We start from the raw sequence: 17,365 nt of genomic DNA, 5'->3' as shown, positions 1-17,365 counted from the left end.
GTATATACGACTTTTGTATTAAAAATATCACCACCCCTATGCCTGGAGTTGTGACTCAACTCATAAAAAACAACCTCATTGCTTAATGTTTCGTCATCCTATGCAAAGCTTAATATGTGGGTTTTGACATATTTAAATTAATTCACAAAGATTCCACTCTCATGCAAAACATAGTTTCTGAACTTAAAATCTCTTTTATGAAGGAAGAATTCAGCATGGCTGAATAGCAAGAGACATGCTCTTGTGTTAGCAGAGCTACACTTAAACAGTTACTGGATTCCTTAAACATGTGAGGATCATAAGAAATTGCTAGAAATCAGATTCAAAAGTATTGCTAAGGTTATACAGACCTTTTTGAATCAACTTTGTCAATGAAATAAAACAACTTTGTCTTGTACAAGAATAAGGAAGCCTCACAATCCTGAAAAAATACCTCTCCTTTAAAGCAACACTCACCTGCCCCACTTCATCAAAAGCCATAACAACCACGGCTGCTCCATATAATTTAATTTTCCTTGCTTTCTCCAAAAAGTCTTCCTCACCTTCCTTCAGGCTGATGCTATTTACAATGCATTTCCCTTGGCAACACTTCAAACCTGCTTCAATCACTGAAAAATTCGAGGAGTCAATGCACAGTGGCACCTGTAAATAACAGAGAAGTAAGGCAGGAGAATACATTCAAGTTATGGATTACAGTTCCATGTGCTCTTTGCCCATTTGGACATAAAAATCCCATAACACTAACTGGCATTTATGAATAAAAGTTTCCACATGATTCACTTTCCTTTAAATGCAAAACTCAGAGCAAGTTTAACCCAAGAGCTTCCATGGCAACTCAAGCACGTATCATATCGAGATCTCTACTTCTCCCTGTATTATCTTGTGTTTCTGATTGAGATACTCATTTTTAGAGAATGCACATTGCAGAACTACCTTTTAAAACCATCCTATATTCATAGCAACTTTAAGTTTTGTGAAAAGCAATACTGTTATGCACTGCAAATATACAGATTATGGCTCATAAGTGCTGCAAAATGAACCTGCATTCAGCTGTTCTAACCAGTGAAAAGGACTAGCATATACTTATCTGAAAACATACAATGTTAAAGCCTCTGTTTCACTCAAAGGCCTTCCCTATCACAGCACCTTTTCCTTTTGGGGAACAACTACATTTACTTATGAAGCACCTAAACTGGTTACTAAATAAAACGGTATTAACATCTTCTGAGGCAATTTACAACTCAACAAAATGTTCTTTATTGTGACTCAATTACAACCTTTGCAATATCAGGTTCTGAAGAAATCAAGTTACAAAATCTGGTCATTGCAGCAGGGCCATCCAGCATCCCATCATCCATATTGATGTCAAGAATCTGGGCCCCCATCTCAACTTGCAGTTTGGCTACACCTAGGGCTTCCTAAAGAACAAAGTCAAAAACCAAAACAACAGTCAGTAGCAGAAAATTCAAGTTTTTCTCAGGATAAGATTTCACTTCCCCAAACTAAGCATGCAGTCAAAAATTTAAAAGTTTGTAAGACATCCCATACGAAAATAAGGAAGTGGCCTCTGATGTACACCAGTACACAACAGTTGTTAATATGGGACAACTTATAACTAGTTTGTTCACAAAACATGACACCAGAGACCTAAAGTGCTGGTAGTGTCACTGCCTGTAGACTGTTGGTCATATGCTTAATTGAATGGTTTAGGATTTGCATGGTAACAAGGACTTCTGATAGCACAAGATTACAGGAAAACAGCCTCTATGATGGTATGAAATAAGGGTCTTGCATCACAACCTCTGTTTTTTTATAACACAGGGTACTTAACTTTTGGAGACTGACATTTCTTCCAGCTGCAAAATAATCATAACTGCTAAGAAAGAAAAGTAAAGCTTTTCCTCCAGCCTACATAGTTATCTGAACACTCATGTCTGGTCATTTTCTCTTTTTTGTCATTCTACAGAGTCCCTAACAACCTGTGTTTAAAGCTCTCTTTATTTAACAGGTCTAACCCGCTCCATGACCTCTATGAGCTTAAGAGTCAGACTCCCTAAAAAACAAAGGCAGTTTGATTGCATCAACTGTAACATCAGAACATACTCTGAGGCAGAGTCTCAGCTCTCAAGAGAACTTACTCTACTATTTGTTTCAGTGTTACAGTAACAATTTACACCAGTAAAGAATGAGCCCTTCAGTCTCTTCATTTCTGCCCTGCAGAGGTTTCAAGAAAGCAATTACTTTCTAAGCATCTTTTTCTATACCAACTCTCATGTAGCATGCTGGAGTCAGCAAAGTATATAACAATTAGGTGTAACCACAATGCTGACCAGGACTGGAGAAGTGAGGGAAAGAGCACTGACTGCACAATGTCACAGTCTATCCCAAAACAAATGTACCTCATATGCTGAGAGGGGATTACACCCACTTTCTTTATTCCCTTCTCTGTAAATCAAACCATAGATGCAGTACAGACCAGGACATTTTCTAAAACCTCATCAGCTGTATAACTTAATAAAAATGGAAAGTCATGTTTCCTGTAATAATTGTCAAAAAAAAAGTCCTTGTAAAACCCTTCTATAAGCAGCTGGTAAGCAGAGAAACAAAGAACAGTGAGAAAACAAATTTTCTGTGTTTTCTTAATCTTGTAACTGGTGTAGAATAGTACTTTGTGCCAGTAAAATAAACAACTAATAACACAGTGCAATGGAACAATGAAAAATAAAAGCATCAGTTATAAAGATTATTGTTAAAATGTTTACTTCATAGTTGCCTGCCATGATGAGTTTAGCAAACTTCCGTGATCCTGCAACATTGCAGCGTTCGCCAATATTAACAAAGTTGGTGTATGGTCCAATCCTGAATGGCTCCAGACCTTAAAAAGATATTTTTTAACATATTTTTAAAAACAGGAAAGAAAAACTCTGTAAGAAAGACAAAATCCCTTTTTTAAGCTGTAAAATAGAGGTCTGTCTCTTTTAAGAACAGTGATTTCTCAGCACATCAGTGCTCTAACGAGCAACTAGCAAAGCAATGCAAAGACATGAGTTCCAACATATATGCCTTCCTCAGTAACAGTCAGTAATTTACCTGACCCGCAAAAAAACAACAGCCAACTTGTCCAATATAAAAGTGAAGCTATGATTTTTGGACATCCGTGTGTATGCACATACACACCTCTCAACTTTCAACTATGTTACACCACGACTCTACCACCATAAGAGAAGCAGCAGCCCATTGAAATGAGTAACAAGTACAGCCCTTAACTACGTACCCAAGATCAGGGAAACAAGGCAAACTGGACCCTTGGGTAGCAGGCAATGCAGAAGCAAACAAACTACAGCAGAACCAACTAAGCTAATGCATGACATAACAGGCCAACCATGATTTATTTTGTTTGCACTAAACTGATTTGACTTTGAGATTAAAATAACAGACCAAAATGAAGGTAGTGTTTTACTTCAGCACATGGCTCAAAGGTTTAAAAGAAGGCCCTGACTATGGAACACAGAGATCTAAACTTTGCTAAAACAAAAGATGTCCTAGACCTAGATGTACTGCTGGAACACAGCTCCAGTATGACTGAATCAACATCTGAGGCAACACAGGGCAGCTCTCTCACAGTAGGGGTACCAGCATCTTGTCCCAGCTCTACCATTAACTACAGTCAAATTACCTGATCTCTCTGTGCTTGACCCTGCCATGTTGCAAGGTGAGGATAAAGATACTTCATCATTACAAAGTGACTGAGACTTGCAGAGTAAATATGCTGGCTTGATTATGTTATACGAGATTTCAATAAAATGTTCCATTAGTCCTTTGGTCAAAACAGTAAGATTTAGATCTGGTTACACATGCATAAGCTTGCTGGATTCAGGTAGAACCAGACATTCATAGTGTTGTTCTGGTCATCAGAAAACGGCTAATAAATTTATAAAGGAAACTTGTGTTAGCTATGAAACTCAAACTGTTACACTGTTTACCTGACAGCAGCATGTATCCTTGAGAGAGAGAAGGTGGAACACGAGGCTTACAGAATTTCACAGCTTCAGCAATTTTCCTGAGTTATAGAAAGAAGAAAGTAAAGAGAAAAGTTTTCAACTAAAATTAAATCACTCCAGACAAGAGTCAAACAGAACATACTAGACATATACCTATATTTGCAATTTAGTCCTGTAGCAGACAAGACTAATTAGCTATTTTCACTTCGTGAGGCCAAAGGCAAAAACATACTCCCAGAAGATCCTATCATAGCTATTTGCAGGGAATGTACAAGGCTGAAGGTTTTTCATATACAGAGATACTATAACAACGGGCCACTTGAAGGATATCAGAACCACATCAACTTTTACCATATTCACGATTTGCTGAGCTGAGCAATTGCTGATGACTGCAGCAAAACAACAAGGGACAAACACTGTTTTGTACTGAGAAAAGTTTCTCAGATGTCAGAATGACTCATGTTGCTCACGTTCACTTTTTTTTTCACTTCAGTCAAAAGTGACCACACAGTGTCCTCTACACCTTTACATGCCACTTCTTCCCAGTTTATATCAGGGTAAAAATGAATCACAAGGGTCCCTTCTTTTTCAGTCTTAAGTGAAAAAGGGACGCTTTCCCACCGACTTATTTCCAATAAGAAAGATATGAAATGCTCCTTCTGACTAGCCAGGACTAGCACCAGCTGTATGGCATTCGTAGATCTTCTGTTCAGGCATTTCCACAACACATCCACACAACTTCCTTCCTTCTAGCACTTTAAGCTTCACCTTGTTAAGATTGCCAGAAAGAGAATGGCACAAGAATGTAGAGATGGGAAGTCTATTCTATCCAACAGTATAGAGGGAGAAGTAATTCCAACACAATTTTAGATGACAAAACCACAGACATATAATCCTTGTTTGAGCCATGCCTCTACTCATTCTTCATGATACACACAACTATGAAAGTCAGGTTGTTCCCACTCCATATATTGCTGCTATTGGCATTGAAGTGATCCATCCCTGAGACAAAACATGAAATATTGTTCCACAGAAACAGCACTTAGTTTACTTCTCAGTCCACTATAAGCTCTAGCACATGAAGTACCTGATATGTGCTGGTGTAGTACCACAGCAACCTCCAACTATGTTGACCAAACCATCCAACGCAAAAGTCTGTAAAAGGGAAGGAAAGAGAATTTTGTTCCAAGTTAATAAAGGTATCTCTTTTAAAATATATATATATATATTTAAATATTTTTCTCCATCTGTTAAGCAATTCAGGGAGATCACAAGAAAAGCACTAAATTAAAAAACCAAAACAATCAGCACTATATCTTCTCTTTAGGATTTGTTTTGAGACATGGATTCCCAAGGCTAACCAGCAATTTCAACATCCAATTTTAAGAAACTACATTTGAATTTGGCCTATTTTATACTGAAGCCCCAGATGAAAACTTGGATGAGCATCAAAAACTAGTCATACTATATTATAAAAGGGCATTAACATGCAGCAAATACTGTGTTCTCACTGACACACTGCAACTCTGGACACACAGTTCTGTCTGCACAGATCAAGCGGCATGTGGAAGGACACCCTGCACTGGAACACCACCAATATCAGTGGTTCCTGTACACACAACTCAGTAAAATCCTGCCAGGTTCATAAAAAATGCTCAGCTTTTTGAACAATTCCCAAATGTAAAAGCAAGAACATAGGAGTGCAATGAGTAACATCTACAGATCAAGCTGCAGGAAAGCTTAGTGTACGACATGAAATTAAGTAGGGTTTTCAGAGTCTCCTAAGTAGTTTAGTCCTAATGTGATATCTCAAATCACTATCAGCAAATTGTCTATAAATAATCCAATTGACATATATAGCCACCTGAAGAAAAAAAACCAAACCACAATACTGTAACAAATATGCATAGAATACAAGCAAAAGTTCTTGTCTACTAGTATGTCAGATATGACAAACTCACAAGAAGTATTTCATACCTTTATGTGCTTGGCAGTCACTTCTGGAGTTTCATCATAACCACCAAAAGTATTGGGGAGACCTTGAAACATGATTTTTTTAGTATTACAATTTGTTTAAAGCCCACAAGAACAGAATTAAATTCCATAAAAGGTACATTTAAAGTAGCTACAATTATAAGAGGACTAAAACGCCTCATCATCCTTGCAATCCTTACTCAATGGGTTATTAATTATTTAAGAAAGCATTCTGGGTTCACTGTCATAGAACTAACAACAGTTACTTTCAGCAGTTTAAAATATTCTTACTCTCTTTTTAAAAGTAAAAACAATCATCTTTTCAAGCTACTTCAACTCTTTTATTGCTAATGAGACGGAACAGGTTAGTTACATTTCATGTGCCTGTAAGCATAGGAACATGTGCACCAACACACCTGCGTTGGGGTAACAGATGATGTAGGCTGGGGTACATTTTCCAATTGTTTCAATGAATGGACGCATTTCAACTGCCCCTAAAGCACAATTTAAGCCAATACTGGAAAATAAATTTTCAAAAATTATGTTGAAGTAAAAACACCTTTTACACACAAGACAGATGAATGTTAGTGCTGGCAACTGCTAACTCCCACAATCATCTAAAACAAAACCAACCTGATCTCCAATTTCTTTACTCATCATCATCAATACAGCAAGACTGCAAAAGGAGAAGCCTCAGGTGGAAGAAAAGTATGAGAGGGAAAGGGGTTGGACTGAATTGAAGTGGAAACAGTAAATCAAGATTTCATTTCAAAATCCAGGAGGAAAGTGGCAGCATTTTGACAGCAACTGCAGCAACACGATGGCTCTGTATTTTCTAGGTGAGAGAGAGAACAAGTGGAATGAGAAGGACAGATTGGAAAGAAGTCTTGTGCTACAGGAAAAAGTATGAAAAAAGGTTGAAAAAGCAAGACCTGCTTCCAGCTGCTAACTCATCATTTTCTTTTGAAATTATACATAAATTATGTCAACCTTGGAAGAGACCAAGAGCCACCCCCAAGATGCCTCATGGCAGCACTAAGCCTGGGCAACTGAATCTGCTGTATCTTAGTAACCAGGACAGCACTACAGCAGAAATATTTTTGAATGAAAAAGCTTCTTAAACAATTTTACCAGTATAAGAGATACAACAACATTTTCTTTCACTCAATGACAGATACATAAATGAGACTTGCACTCAAAATGTCTCCATTTGTATTAAATAAAGAAATTTCTCTTTCAGAAACTATGTAAGAGATCTTTTACATATGTTTCCTGATCTTTCCGTACCATTCTAGAAACCACCTTATGGGCACTGCAAAACTCCAAAGTGCTCATAGTGCTGCTGGAAGACAGAGAAAAGTTTTCTCCTTTCCTGGAATAACAGTCTCAGGCAGGATGCAAGCTAACCCACTGAAACAGGAATGGGTAACAGTCACAGCTGCCAAATAACTGAGCCACAGAGGCTGCCTTGGAGGTGGCCAAGTTAATTAAGTGCCTGTATACCCACTTAGTTTCACAGAGGTCAAAAGCAATAAAGCTCTGAACAGGACTGGGAGCACAAAATGAGTTTTGACTTTTCCCGTGTTTCCAAGGAGTAGGCAGGGCCTTGGTAAGTGCTCAAGTAGTAGCAATAAATGCTTGCAGTCAGATTCACCTGTTGAACAGAATGACAAATCCTTAAGATCTGAGGGACTCACAGGAACATCCAAACCCAGAGCCTTGAATATCAGAGTCACAGACCAAGATCAAATAATACACAAACCCCTTCTTCCAATAGCTTAGGAGTAAGGGAGCTGTTGTTTTTCTTTGGGGGGGTTGTTTTATATGTTTGGTTTTTTAAACATATATCTTTGTTTGCATCTTTTAAACAGCCAACCCTACCTTCAAAGTGCTTTCTCTAATACATCTCATATTGGCCAGAAAAACTTGACAACAATGCTTTTATTCTCATTTCCCAATTTGGTGTTTACATATATTTGAATCCATCATACAGATCCCCTGGATACAAATTGTATGGACAAGGAATACACAATTCATTACAGCAATGAGGCTCTGGAATTCATTCTAAGTGGGAGCTCATCCCTCAAGCTTTTCAAAGCAAAGCAAGGTAAGAATGATTAGCAAATGCAGACAAATGCAATGTATTTCTTACTGTTAATTCATTCATTTTACAAGCTTTCAGCTCATACTTCCCCACAATACAAACTGCCTGAATGATTACCCATTACAGAGGTTGCTGACCAGTATGTCCATGACCATGACACAATCCAAGCATTACCTGTCTCAAAACTGTAGCACAGACACGCAAATTCATTCAGAAACAAAAAGTAGCTTCTGTGGCCAGTATCATCTCCCCACAGCGCTCAACAACATCATGAAAGAAGATGTGAGAAAAGCAAACTGTTAACTATGCCTTAAGAGCCAGCAGCCTTGAGCCAGATTGCTGGTATGCCATCACTGCTACCCTAGTGTAATAACCATTCACACATTCATCTCAAACATCTCCTCCCTCCATTGCTCATTTCTTCACAGCAGTCACACATCAACTCCTAAGGCTGCAGAGTGCCCTTGGGACCAATACAAAACCCACATTAGGACCTGAAACTCAGTGTATGTCTCCTTAATGCTACCACAGTAGAAACAACCATAGGATCTCAACACATCTGAGCATCTTTCATGGCAAGCCGCTTGCCACACGTCTTTCAGCACTTAGTAAGCACAGTTCATGAGCTTCTCAGCTACCACTTCTATCAACCAGACATAATGCTCACACTTTTTAGGGTGGACTCCAAAACAAACTGACTTAAGGATGTCAAATAACACTAAAGAGGGCATAGAAAACCTAAATGGAAACATGTGAACACACATAACATGATTCCTAGGATACTACTATTAATCAGTTTTTTCACAACCCTAAAGCCACTCTGTACCGATCTGGCCATAGAAATAACATTGAATGCAATCTGTTCCCACTAAAACCCTTCTGCCACAGTGTTGTATAGTAGCCTTTACATAAATGAGAAACAGGCCCTAAGCATTCAGTCCCATAAGATAGTTTCCATGAAGTATGCTTTAATACATTCTTGATTTCTTCTCCAGTGCCCTTCTCTTGAGAAGCAAGAGTTAGAGAAAGATTATCTGAGACAGACTCATGTCAAATATGGATCACTAGGCTGTGATGCTGAGAGGAGTCAACTACTACGCTGTTCCAAGAGCCTCCATATGTTACTTCTGGAACACCGTCTGGTCTGGGAAAGTGGAGCCTCAAGGGCAGTCAGGAAAGCTGTGAATGCAGTCTTCTGCTTTTGTATCACTGAGATGACAGATTGTGCAGTTTAGCTGGAATTTTGTTGTAAAAACAAACAATGGCTCATCACAATGTGCACGGTGTGCACTACTAACAGTGACTTAGTGATCCTAGATAGAATACTCTAGGAAAAAAAATCTATTTCCTGTGTAAGTTTTTGTGTGAAGAACCAGCTTGAGAGTAAAAATGGTAAAGAGGGAAGAGGAGGCAAGAAGACGGTAGAACAGGATACAGAAACACAGAAGAACAGGGAAACAGGGAACACTATTCAAATGGACATGCAAAACCTTGTACAATGACCAAATCTGTCACATTACCCATTTGCGCAGAACTTAATCTCATGCTTATTTCAACTTTTCTGCCTGAACAGAAAAGAAGGCAAGTAAATGGAGGCATCAGGAGCTCTCAAAATAACTATGCACATCCTTGAGAAAAATACTCAGAGCACATTCTTGTAAGAGTTCGGTAAAAAGAACACTGTAATGATATCTTAACAATTTTCTCATTCAAGACAGCCAGAAACATTCCCAGCTGGCACTGCTTCCCTCTAAGAAAGAGATGTAAGCCCTGCCTGTACCAGGGATTGGCTCCTCGGACAACCCAAAACCAGTAGGAGATAGCAAACTACAGTTTCAGATTTTGACTTAATTGTGATTTCACTGTAAACACAAAACCCCAGATTATTTAAAGCAATTAATTAAAAATTCAGCTGACTTTAGAAACAATTTCTGCTGAGGGAATGACAGCAGAACATGTTAGCAATGCATATGAGTAAATATGATCAGAGTTTGTATAGCTTCCATTTAGATGCAAGCAGGGGGTTAAAATAGAAGAGAATCACAATCTACAGATAACTTACTAAAAGAAGAAATTATACATTTCCTTACCAAAGTGGCTTACTGTGGGAAACACTAATGACAAATGCCTCTCCTGTCTGGCCTGAGAGGGTACGCCCACTCTTATCCACAATGGTTCCAGAAACCTAAATATTAATTGAACACGGAGAAAGGAGAATTAAATGCACAACAAAATGAAGAACTTAAATGGTTGAACTGCTGTAAGTCAAAGCAGAGGGACCTGTGCTCCACTCAGATGGATAAGACACAACCCAAACAGAAAAATGAAACCTCATGCTACTTGAAAATATGGCAGACTTTGCTTAATTTCATCCTTCAAGCACTGGTTCTTTTTGTCCCTAAGACAGAAAGCCTGAAAAAAGAAAAAATCATCATCAGACCTTTCCTGCAGAAATACAAAGAATGAATACACACTGGACTGAAGTCATTCCTCAGTCTTCAGATTGATCAGCTGGACAGAGCTACCCAAGGCTGATTTCATAAAGCTCTTCATGTAAGAGGTTTTATTTTCACAGTCATGTGAAAAAAGTACATTTCCAATACACTAATTTCCTTCATTTCAAAGCACTTTAATCAACTGTCATCTCAGCTTATTCACAAATCAAGCTTAAGCATTTGTAAAATATTAACATATACTTACAAATATGGGTCGGGGAGCATATTCTTCTTCAAACAACATCTGGAGTGCAAAAAGAGCTGCCTACAGAAGAATATGTTGCAAAATATTAATTATGCTTTGGGAATTCTTCAGTTTGTTGTTTGGAAGGTTTTTTGTTTCTGTGGGTTTGCTGCCTTTTTCTTTAATTATTACTTTTTATGGCTGTTTATGCAACTTCCTGCCTTATATGGCCTGCCAGAACTTACTACACTCAAGAAGTTTTACCCTTACCCCTAACATTTTCTAGATGTTCCAAAACACATCTTGGTACCAAGTAGAAAGGAAGTATCACAGGGTAATCAAATAAGACCAAGACTATTCTGAAACCAAAATCACATCAGCAAGTACTTCTCCCTCACATCTGCAGCACAACCCTCACCCCAAACATGGTTCTATGTACTATCCTCAGTACACACTCACTGCCCTTTAGTCTGTTCAGATATCCAGTTCCAAAGAGTTCTAATCTCCACAAATTTTTACAGTAAGGACTGTAAGCGACTCCTCAGAAGGTCCTGAAAATGTCCTGCCTCCTTAGGGTAAGAAAGTTGCATGTGAACAGGAGCTCACCATAACATTAAGCCTACAGGTTCCTAGCCAAACCTCCATCATGACTGGTCAAATCTGCAAACGATAAGTCATGCCCCTGAATACATTAATAAGCCTGTGGCAAAAGTCTAAAGAAATGCCATGTGCACATCCAGCAAAACTTTTCCATGTAAAATTGCAAGACAGTTTTAAGCACTCTAACTCCACCACCTGCACTGAGCAGTTATTAGATAAAGAAGGAGGTGTCAAAATCACATGAAATGTGGCATATTTCAACATTTTCTTCCTTCTCTTTTACCCTTCTAAGCCTCTATTCCAATTGTTCTTTTTTAAACCTGATGTCAGAGTTCCCCCCAAAAAACACCTTTTAATAGAACTGTCTTACAAGCCTTCGCACACCTGCAACCAGATACACTGGACATTCCCTCTCCAGTGTGCATCACAAGCATCCTTTTGGCAGACAAGCTTATATAGAAAAATACAAACATCAGATGCCACTGGAGATGGTTTGCAATACAGCAGAGCTTCTGGGAATAAGCAGACAGCTGGCACAGACAGCCAGAACGATACAAATGGCATATATTAAAAGGCAAAGGAAGCATTCTGGAAAAGGCTGATTAAAAGCCATCTCCTCATACTCTACCCATTTGCTATCAACTGAAGAGTCTTTTCATGTATTTAGTAAGCACTAGCTGACAGCTCTTAAAAAATTTCCTTACTTGTATTACTGAGGTGGGTTTTTTCCCCGAAGTCTCACCTTAGCATTGGCGGTATCAAATATGGTTTCCACTAACAAGATATCAACTCCTCCATCCAAAAGTCCTTTGGCTTGTTCCTTATAGGCTTCGACCAGTTCATCAAAAGCTATAAAACAGGAAGGATGTTCATTTCATCTGAAGGTATCTCTTACAAGATCACCACTTAGGTTAAATAATTCAATGGTTATAAATACTTATGTTCCTGTAATCTGGTCTCTCCACAGATGGTGACACAGAGAGTGTCCTGTTTGTTGGACCCATGGCTCCAGCAACATATCTCCTAATTCCTAAACAAAGACATGGGAGGAGGAAAAAAGGGGAAAAAAAAAGAAAAAAGGAAAAATAAGGAAACTAAACAATTTACCTCTGGCTTTACAATGACAGTTAATATAAAATATCTCCAAGGACACCAAGACATGCATATCATTCAGACAGAAGAACATCTATGAAAAGGGCAATTGGCTCAATGAATTTTTCTTGTAAGAATCATTTGTCTCTGACACAGGAAACTACATTGAATTACTTTAAATGCACAGCATAGAACTGTCCTGGCATTTTTCACTAGACAACCTTATTTGAATATTCCAGCATGTGCCATAAAAAAACCTACTTCTTGAAAGCATATTTCAAATCTTACATTCTTATTGCATACCATAAATCACATCAGTAAGGTGTTATCTGGACAGCAGCAGCACTGTTAGCTTGAAACACAGTTTGATTGTAGAATACAAACAGAAATTACTAGTCTTTGAAAGACAGCATTGCCTACAGCAATAAATGAGCTAAAACCCCCCTCACATAACGCCTGGAAGATAAAAGACTGAACATTTACAGATGACAGTCACATACTAAGATTGTTTCAGTAGCTGCTGAATAAAGTTAAACCACTAGCCATACACTAGGATTAACTGGTAATCCATGTTTATCTACAATCAGCTATCCTAGTTTTGTAGTACAAAGACTTGTGCCGTACAAATCTAAGGAACTTCTAATGGTTCCCGCTGAGTTTACTTTCTCTAAAACACATCTGAAGATGTCTATCACCCACAGTCTAAAACAGGCACAGGACAGCTATCCTGCACAACCCATTAAGGACCAGATCCTTCAAACATGATGAAATTAGTGTGATATGAATAGAGATATAAAATTGCTGCTACTGTGCCTAACTTGCAGACATGCAGAATCTCATGTTATGTCCCCATCATATAAAATATCAAGCTATCCTCTTGTTAGCAACATTTCAAAGATTGTACCGAAACAGTCAGAACCACAAATGAGTAAGAAATTAAAATAAATACTGTTTACCTGTCTGAGCAGTTACAGTGTCCGCTGCTTTTCTGGCTACCTGTGCAGAGACTCTGTTTAACCGATATGCCTGGAACAATTCCAGAAAATTACTGAGCAACATTTAGTTGAGTACAGCCTAAGTCATTCTCAAAGAAACACAACACTTCATTCAGTAGCTCACTGTACAATCTGAGGGCTCCCCAGGTCACACAAATATATATAAGCACTATTACAGTGTTTCAAAAGGAACAGCTCTATAGATCTCAGCAACACAGTTACACGGCAGGTGTCATCCCACACAGGCCCCAGCCAACAACTGCTAATCATAAAATTTCAATCTGTAAGGTACTGATTAAATCCTGCTGAAGTCAACAGAAGCTGAAGAACAGGACTTTGATGATAAAATTAACCTACTTTTAAATTCACTTTTTATTCAAGTAGCATAATTCCAAGTATTTTCTTTCACATATTTCTTCAGATTCTTCAAAACAACAAAGAATAGGTATGACAAATGTAAGCCAGAAAGGACTTCTACACACACCAACACAAACAACGCACAAGTTGTGCTTCCAAGAAAAAAGCAGTTCCCTTGTGGTATGTTGGAAGGACTGAAGCAAAACATCCCTGTTCAGAGAACTGATTCTGTGAATGCTCAAACAAAATCTAGGACTAATTACTATTGCCTTTGTCAACAAGAAGCACGCTATATCTGTGAAACAGCAAGTACAATTGTCCACAGTTGTGGAAATGAGTTACAACCCCATCACATGGCTCAAGAGGCAGCATGCAGCCAATAAACACAGTACCAATGAACTCTGGGGCTATGCTAATCTTGGCTCCTGATAGGAAAAAAAAAAAATTTTAATATCTTAATATGTAAATAGTTCAGCATTCTTACCAAATGCTCAAGGCCATAGTCAGCCTGTGCAACTCGGGTGCTGCTGAAAGTGTTAGTTTCAATGATGTCAGCGCCTGACAGCAAGTATTCCTGCAAGATAAGAAAGAAAAAAGCTCCAAGACCTCCAGACATGAGACACAGAATTAAAGTAGCCCAATTCCTTTGTCCCATTCAGTTGATAAAGTCACAAATCATCTCCTAATTCAAGGCAGATCAAACTCTAAAGGCCTTATTCAAAAGCACAGGGCCAAAGCTATGGAAATGTTCCACGGAAACAATTTTCAGAATTTCAGTGTCAGCCACACTTTTCTATTAACAAGTGACATTTATAGAGTCACCTCTGCCACGAAGTCCAGCACCTGCAGCACATTCTAGATTTCTGCACACAGTCCAATTCCCACTAGCAATCAAGGGCTGCTGCGGGCAGTCTCAGAATTCCAGTTAAACAACAACAGAATACAAGTTTAGAAGAATTAGGTTTTGTGCAGATCTTATTTAAAGTTTAACTAATGGTCAAGATTCACAAAACATTTAAGCCTTCTGCTCCACTTTGATTGTCTAATTCCCACTGAAATAAACTGAAATCAACGCAAACTGAAATATTTTTGCAGATTCTTTCCTGCATTTTTATAACCTCTATCAGTTGCCCTCCCCCTCCCTAACTTCTCTTTCTGATCCCTTTGAATGCTTACATGATCCCTGCATATTCAAGGAAATTAAGACACTTGAAGTGCCAGTAAGTCAAAAATACCGATGCAGCCATTAAACATAAACCACTCAGACTTTCCTATAAGAGTAAGATGAACTCAGTGAGTTCAACACTGCAAATAAAGTCTTCATCCAACTGACAGCAGAAAATAATTAAACTTACTTTAAAACATATTTTTCTGCAAACAAATATGCTTTCTCACAGCTCCTCCTGAAAACGTATGAAAGTACCTACAAATATACAAGCTCTTACATGTCCACTAATAATCAAGTAATTAAGTTTCTGAAAAACATCTAAACATGTTAAATGTGTCCATCTTTTTACTAGATTTTGTTTAGTTCAGATCTGTCATTTTAGCAAAAGCTCTTCGACTTTACTGTCTACCACCGTAGAAGGAAATATGCTCAAATCAGGAAGAGAATTTTTGCCATTGAAAATATATCACATCTCTTACCTCTGAATCTGTCTTTGCCAGGCAAGGTACAGCTAACACTTACTTTTCAAGTTACTGATACCTCTGAGATCTGACTCACTAAGTCATTAATTAAATTTAAAAAAAAAATCCACCCACCATACATATAGTGGGATCATAGCTACTTTGTAGAAATATTTTCATCTATTATTTCAAGTTCCTTCTGTCCAGTTCTCAGAAGAAATAACCACTGGTAGCTGTAAAATATGAAGTCATCACCCACTGCTCAGAAAGCACCTGACCCAATAGCTGCTGCAGTGCTCTTACAGGCACTCGTCCTAAAGCACCTGTAACGGGCCATCGGAGAGATAACAGCAGGCTATCTGGTTTGACTGAACACATACATTCTCAAGTCACATCACTACTACTCCACTAAACCTGCAAAATTCAGTTGTTAAAGCAGTTTATCCTATTAAAACCACAAACTAATATAAAGTCCAAGGTTCCTGACCACCACAGCTCAGTTGATAGTGTAGGGACGGAACTCAGTCTACAAATACTTCCTCCTGAAATTTTTATAGGTCAAAGGCTGATTCTTTCCAGCTCATCATTCTTAAAATCCAAAGAATGACAGTTAGGATGTAAACAAAAATATACAGATTACCTGCTAAGTTTAACAAACATAAGCCAAATACGACTCTCATCAGTGAAATACAGATCTTGTTAATAAATAATTGGAAAAACCCAGAATAGATGTGAAGCTTCAACTGAATAACAAATAGATGCATTCAAGCATTTCAATTATTACAGTAAGACCTACAAATACCTGCAGCTCAATAAATACAACACTTAGGAAGTTGTCTTTTAAAGTCTAATTGAAGACAGGAAAATAATGAAATCTGTTTGCAAACTCCTAATCATCAGCAGTTTAGACTGTTTTATCCTCTGGGCCACACATTAGCATTCTAGGGAAAACCCAAGAATACGGAAGCACGTATACTCATTAGGAAGCCCATACATTCATTAACCATGGAGAGGCCTTCAGGCTGCCACATTTAACAGCTCTTTAATACACAATTATAGAAATGCATCTAGAATTCAGATATGTCCTAGTTAGATGCATTTCTAGCGCTGGCTGAGGAGAAGAAAAGGAAATAAAAATGAAATAAAACAGAATCTACAATTAATAGAAATACATTAGGGACATAAGTCAAAAAGGGATTTAAAAACAGCACTGCCTGGGTGACATCAGGAACCAAGACACGAATGCTATGCTCACACAACCAGAACAGTCAAATCTGCTCATTCTTTTTCGCATGGTTACCTAGCACTCTCTTCCCTATTCCCAACAGACGCAGGAGAGCCAGTAGCCTGTGGTATGGAAAAGGGGAGCACAGAGGCCAAATTCTCCCTCCTTCTCTTGTCAAGAGACAGAAATCAGAACCACCTACCTTGTGTATGTCACAGATTATATCAGGTTGAGTTATACTAAGAAGGTCATTATTGCCTTTTAAAGGCCTGGAATGATCTTTAAACTCATGCCCTCGGAAATCCTCTTCTGACAGGGCACGTTGCTGAATCATGGTCCCCATGCCTCCATCCAAAACCATTATTCGCTCCTGCAGAATGGATTCAATTTCATCTTCCACACTTTTCTGGGGATCTGTTGTAAGAAAATTAACCAAATATTTAAGTAGTTCTGAAATGCTCTATCTATACACTTGCGCAATTTGAGCTCTTCCCATTCGAGAAATGGAATAAAATAACTAATCCTCTACTGAAATCAGAAGTAATTGGTTTACTTCACCTACAGTTCCAATAACCTGACGTCAGGCAACAGCTGCATCTATCTAAATAGAATTAAACCCAATTGGTCCTTTACTTAAGTACAGTCACCTGTACACAATCAACAACAGATAAAATTATTATCAAAAGTTCACAAGGGCATACCTCAAACT

General features: G+C 38.2%; 1 protein-coding gene across 5 annotated transcripts in view; it reads right to left on the bottom strand.

Annotated features, from left to right (window-relative positions):
- MTR (5-methyltetrahydrofolate-homocysteine methyltransferase) overlaps positions 1 to 17,365 on the bottom strand; it is a 47,777-nt gene that overhangs the window by 25,007 nt on the left and 5,405 nt on the right. For 2 of the 5 annotated variants that reach the window (XM_027657268.1, XM_027657270.1), the window contains exons 2-15: positions 16,859 to 17,070; positions 14,287 to 14,376; positions 13,407 to 13,476; positions 12,296 to 12,388; positions 12,101 to 12,207; positions 10,780 to 10,839; positions 10,170 to 10,264; positions 6,392 to 6,492; positions 5,979 to 6,040; positions 5,089 to 5,156; positions 3,984 to 4,060; positions 2,763 to 2,875; positions 1,278 to 1,418; positions 457 to 642 (exon numbers count right to left, since the gene is read on the bottom strand). In XM_027657268.1, the coding sequence (XP_027513069.1) occupies positions 457 to 642; positions 1,278 to 1,418; positions 2,763 to 2,875; positions 3,984 to 4,060; positions 5,089 to 5,156; positions 5,979 to 6,040; positions 6,392 to 6,492; positions 10,170 to 10,264; positions 10,780 to 10,839; positions 12,101 to 12,207; positions 12,296 to 12,388; positions 13,407 to 13,476; positions 14,287 to 14,376; positions 16,859 to 17,070 (1,475 nt within the window). Of the gene's footprint in view, positions 1 to 456; positions 643 to 1,277; positions 1,419 to 2,762; positions 2,876 to 3,983; positions 4,061 to 5,088; positions 5,157 to 5,978; positions 6,041 to 6,391; positions 6,493 to 6,608; positions 6,807 to 10,169; positions 10,265 to 10,779; positions 10,840 to 12,100; positions 12,208 to 12,295; positions 12,389 to 13,406; positions 13,477 to 14,286; positions 14,377 to 16,858; positions 17,071 to 17,365 lie in introns of those variants that run through there. The other 3 variants (XM_027657271.1, XM_027657272.1, XM_027657273.1) reach the window with 3 other exon arrangements.

This window comes from Corapipo altera, unplaced genomic scaffold, assembly GCF_003945725.1.
Source record: "Corapipo altera isolate COAL_440 unplaced genomic scaffold, ASM394572v1 2c, whole genome shotgun sequence".
In the NCBI taxonomy this organism is placed as follows: Eukaryota; Metazoa; Chordata; class Aves; order Passeriformes; family Pipridae; genus Corapipo; species Corapipo altera.
Note: the sequence above shows the minus strand (reverse complement) of the source record. Positions and strands in the feature narration are given on the sequence as shown.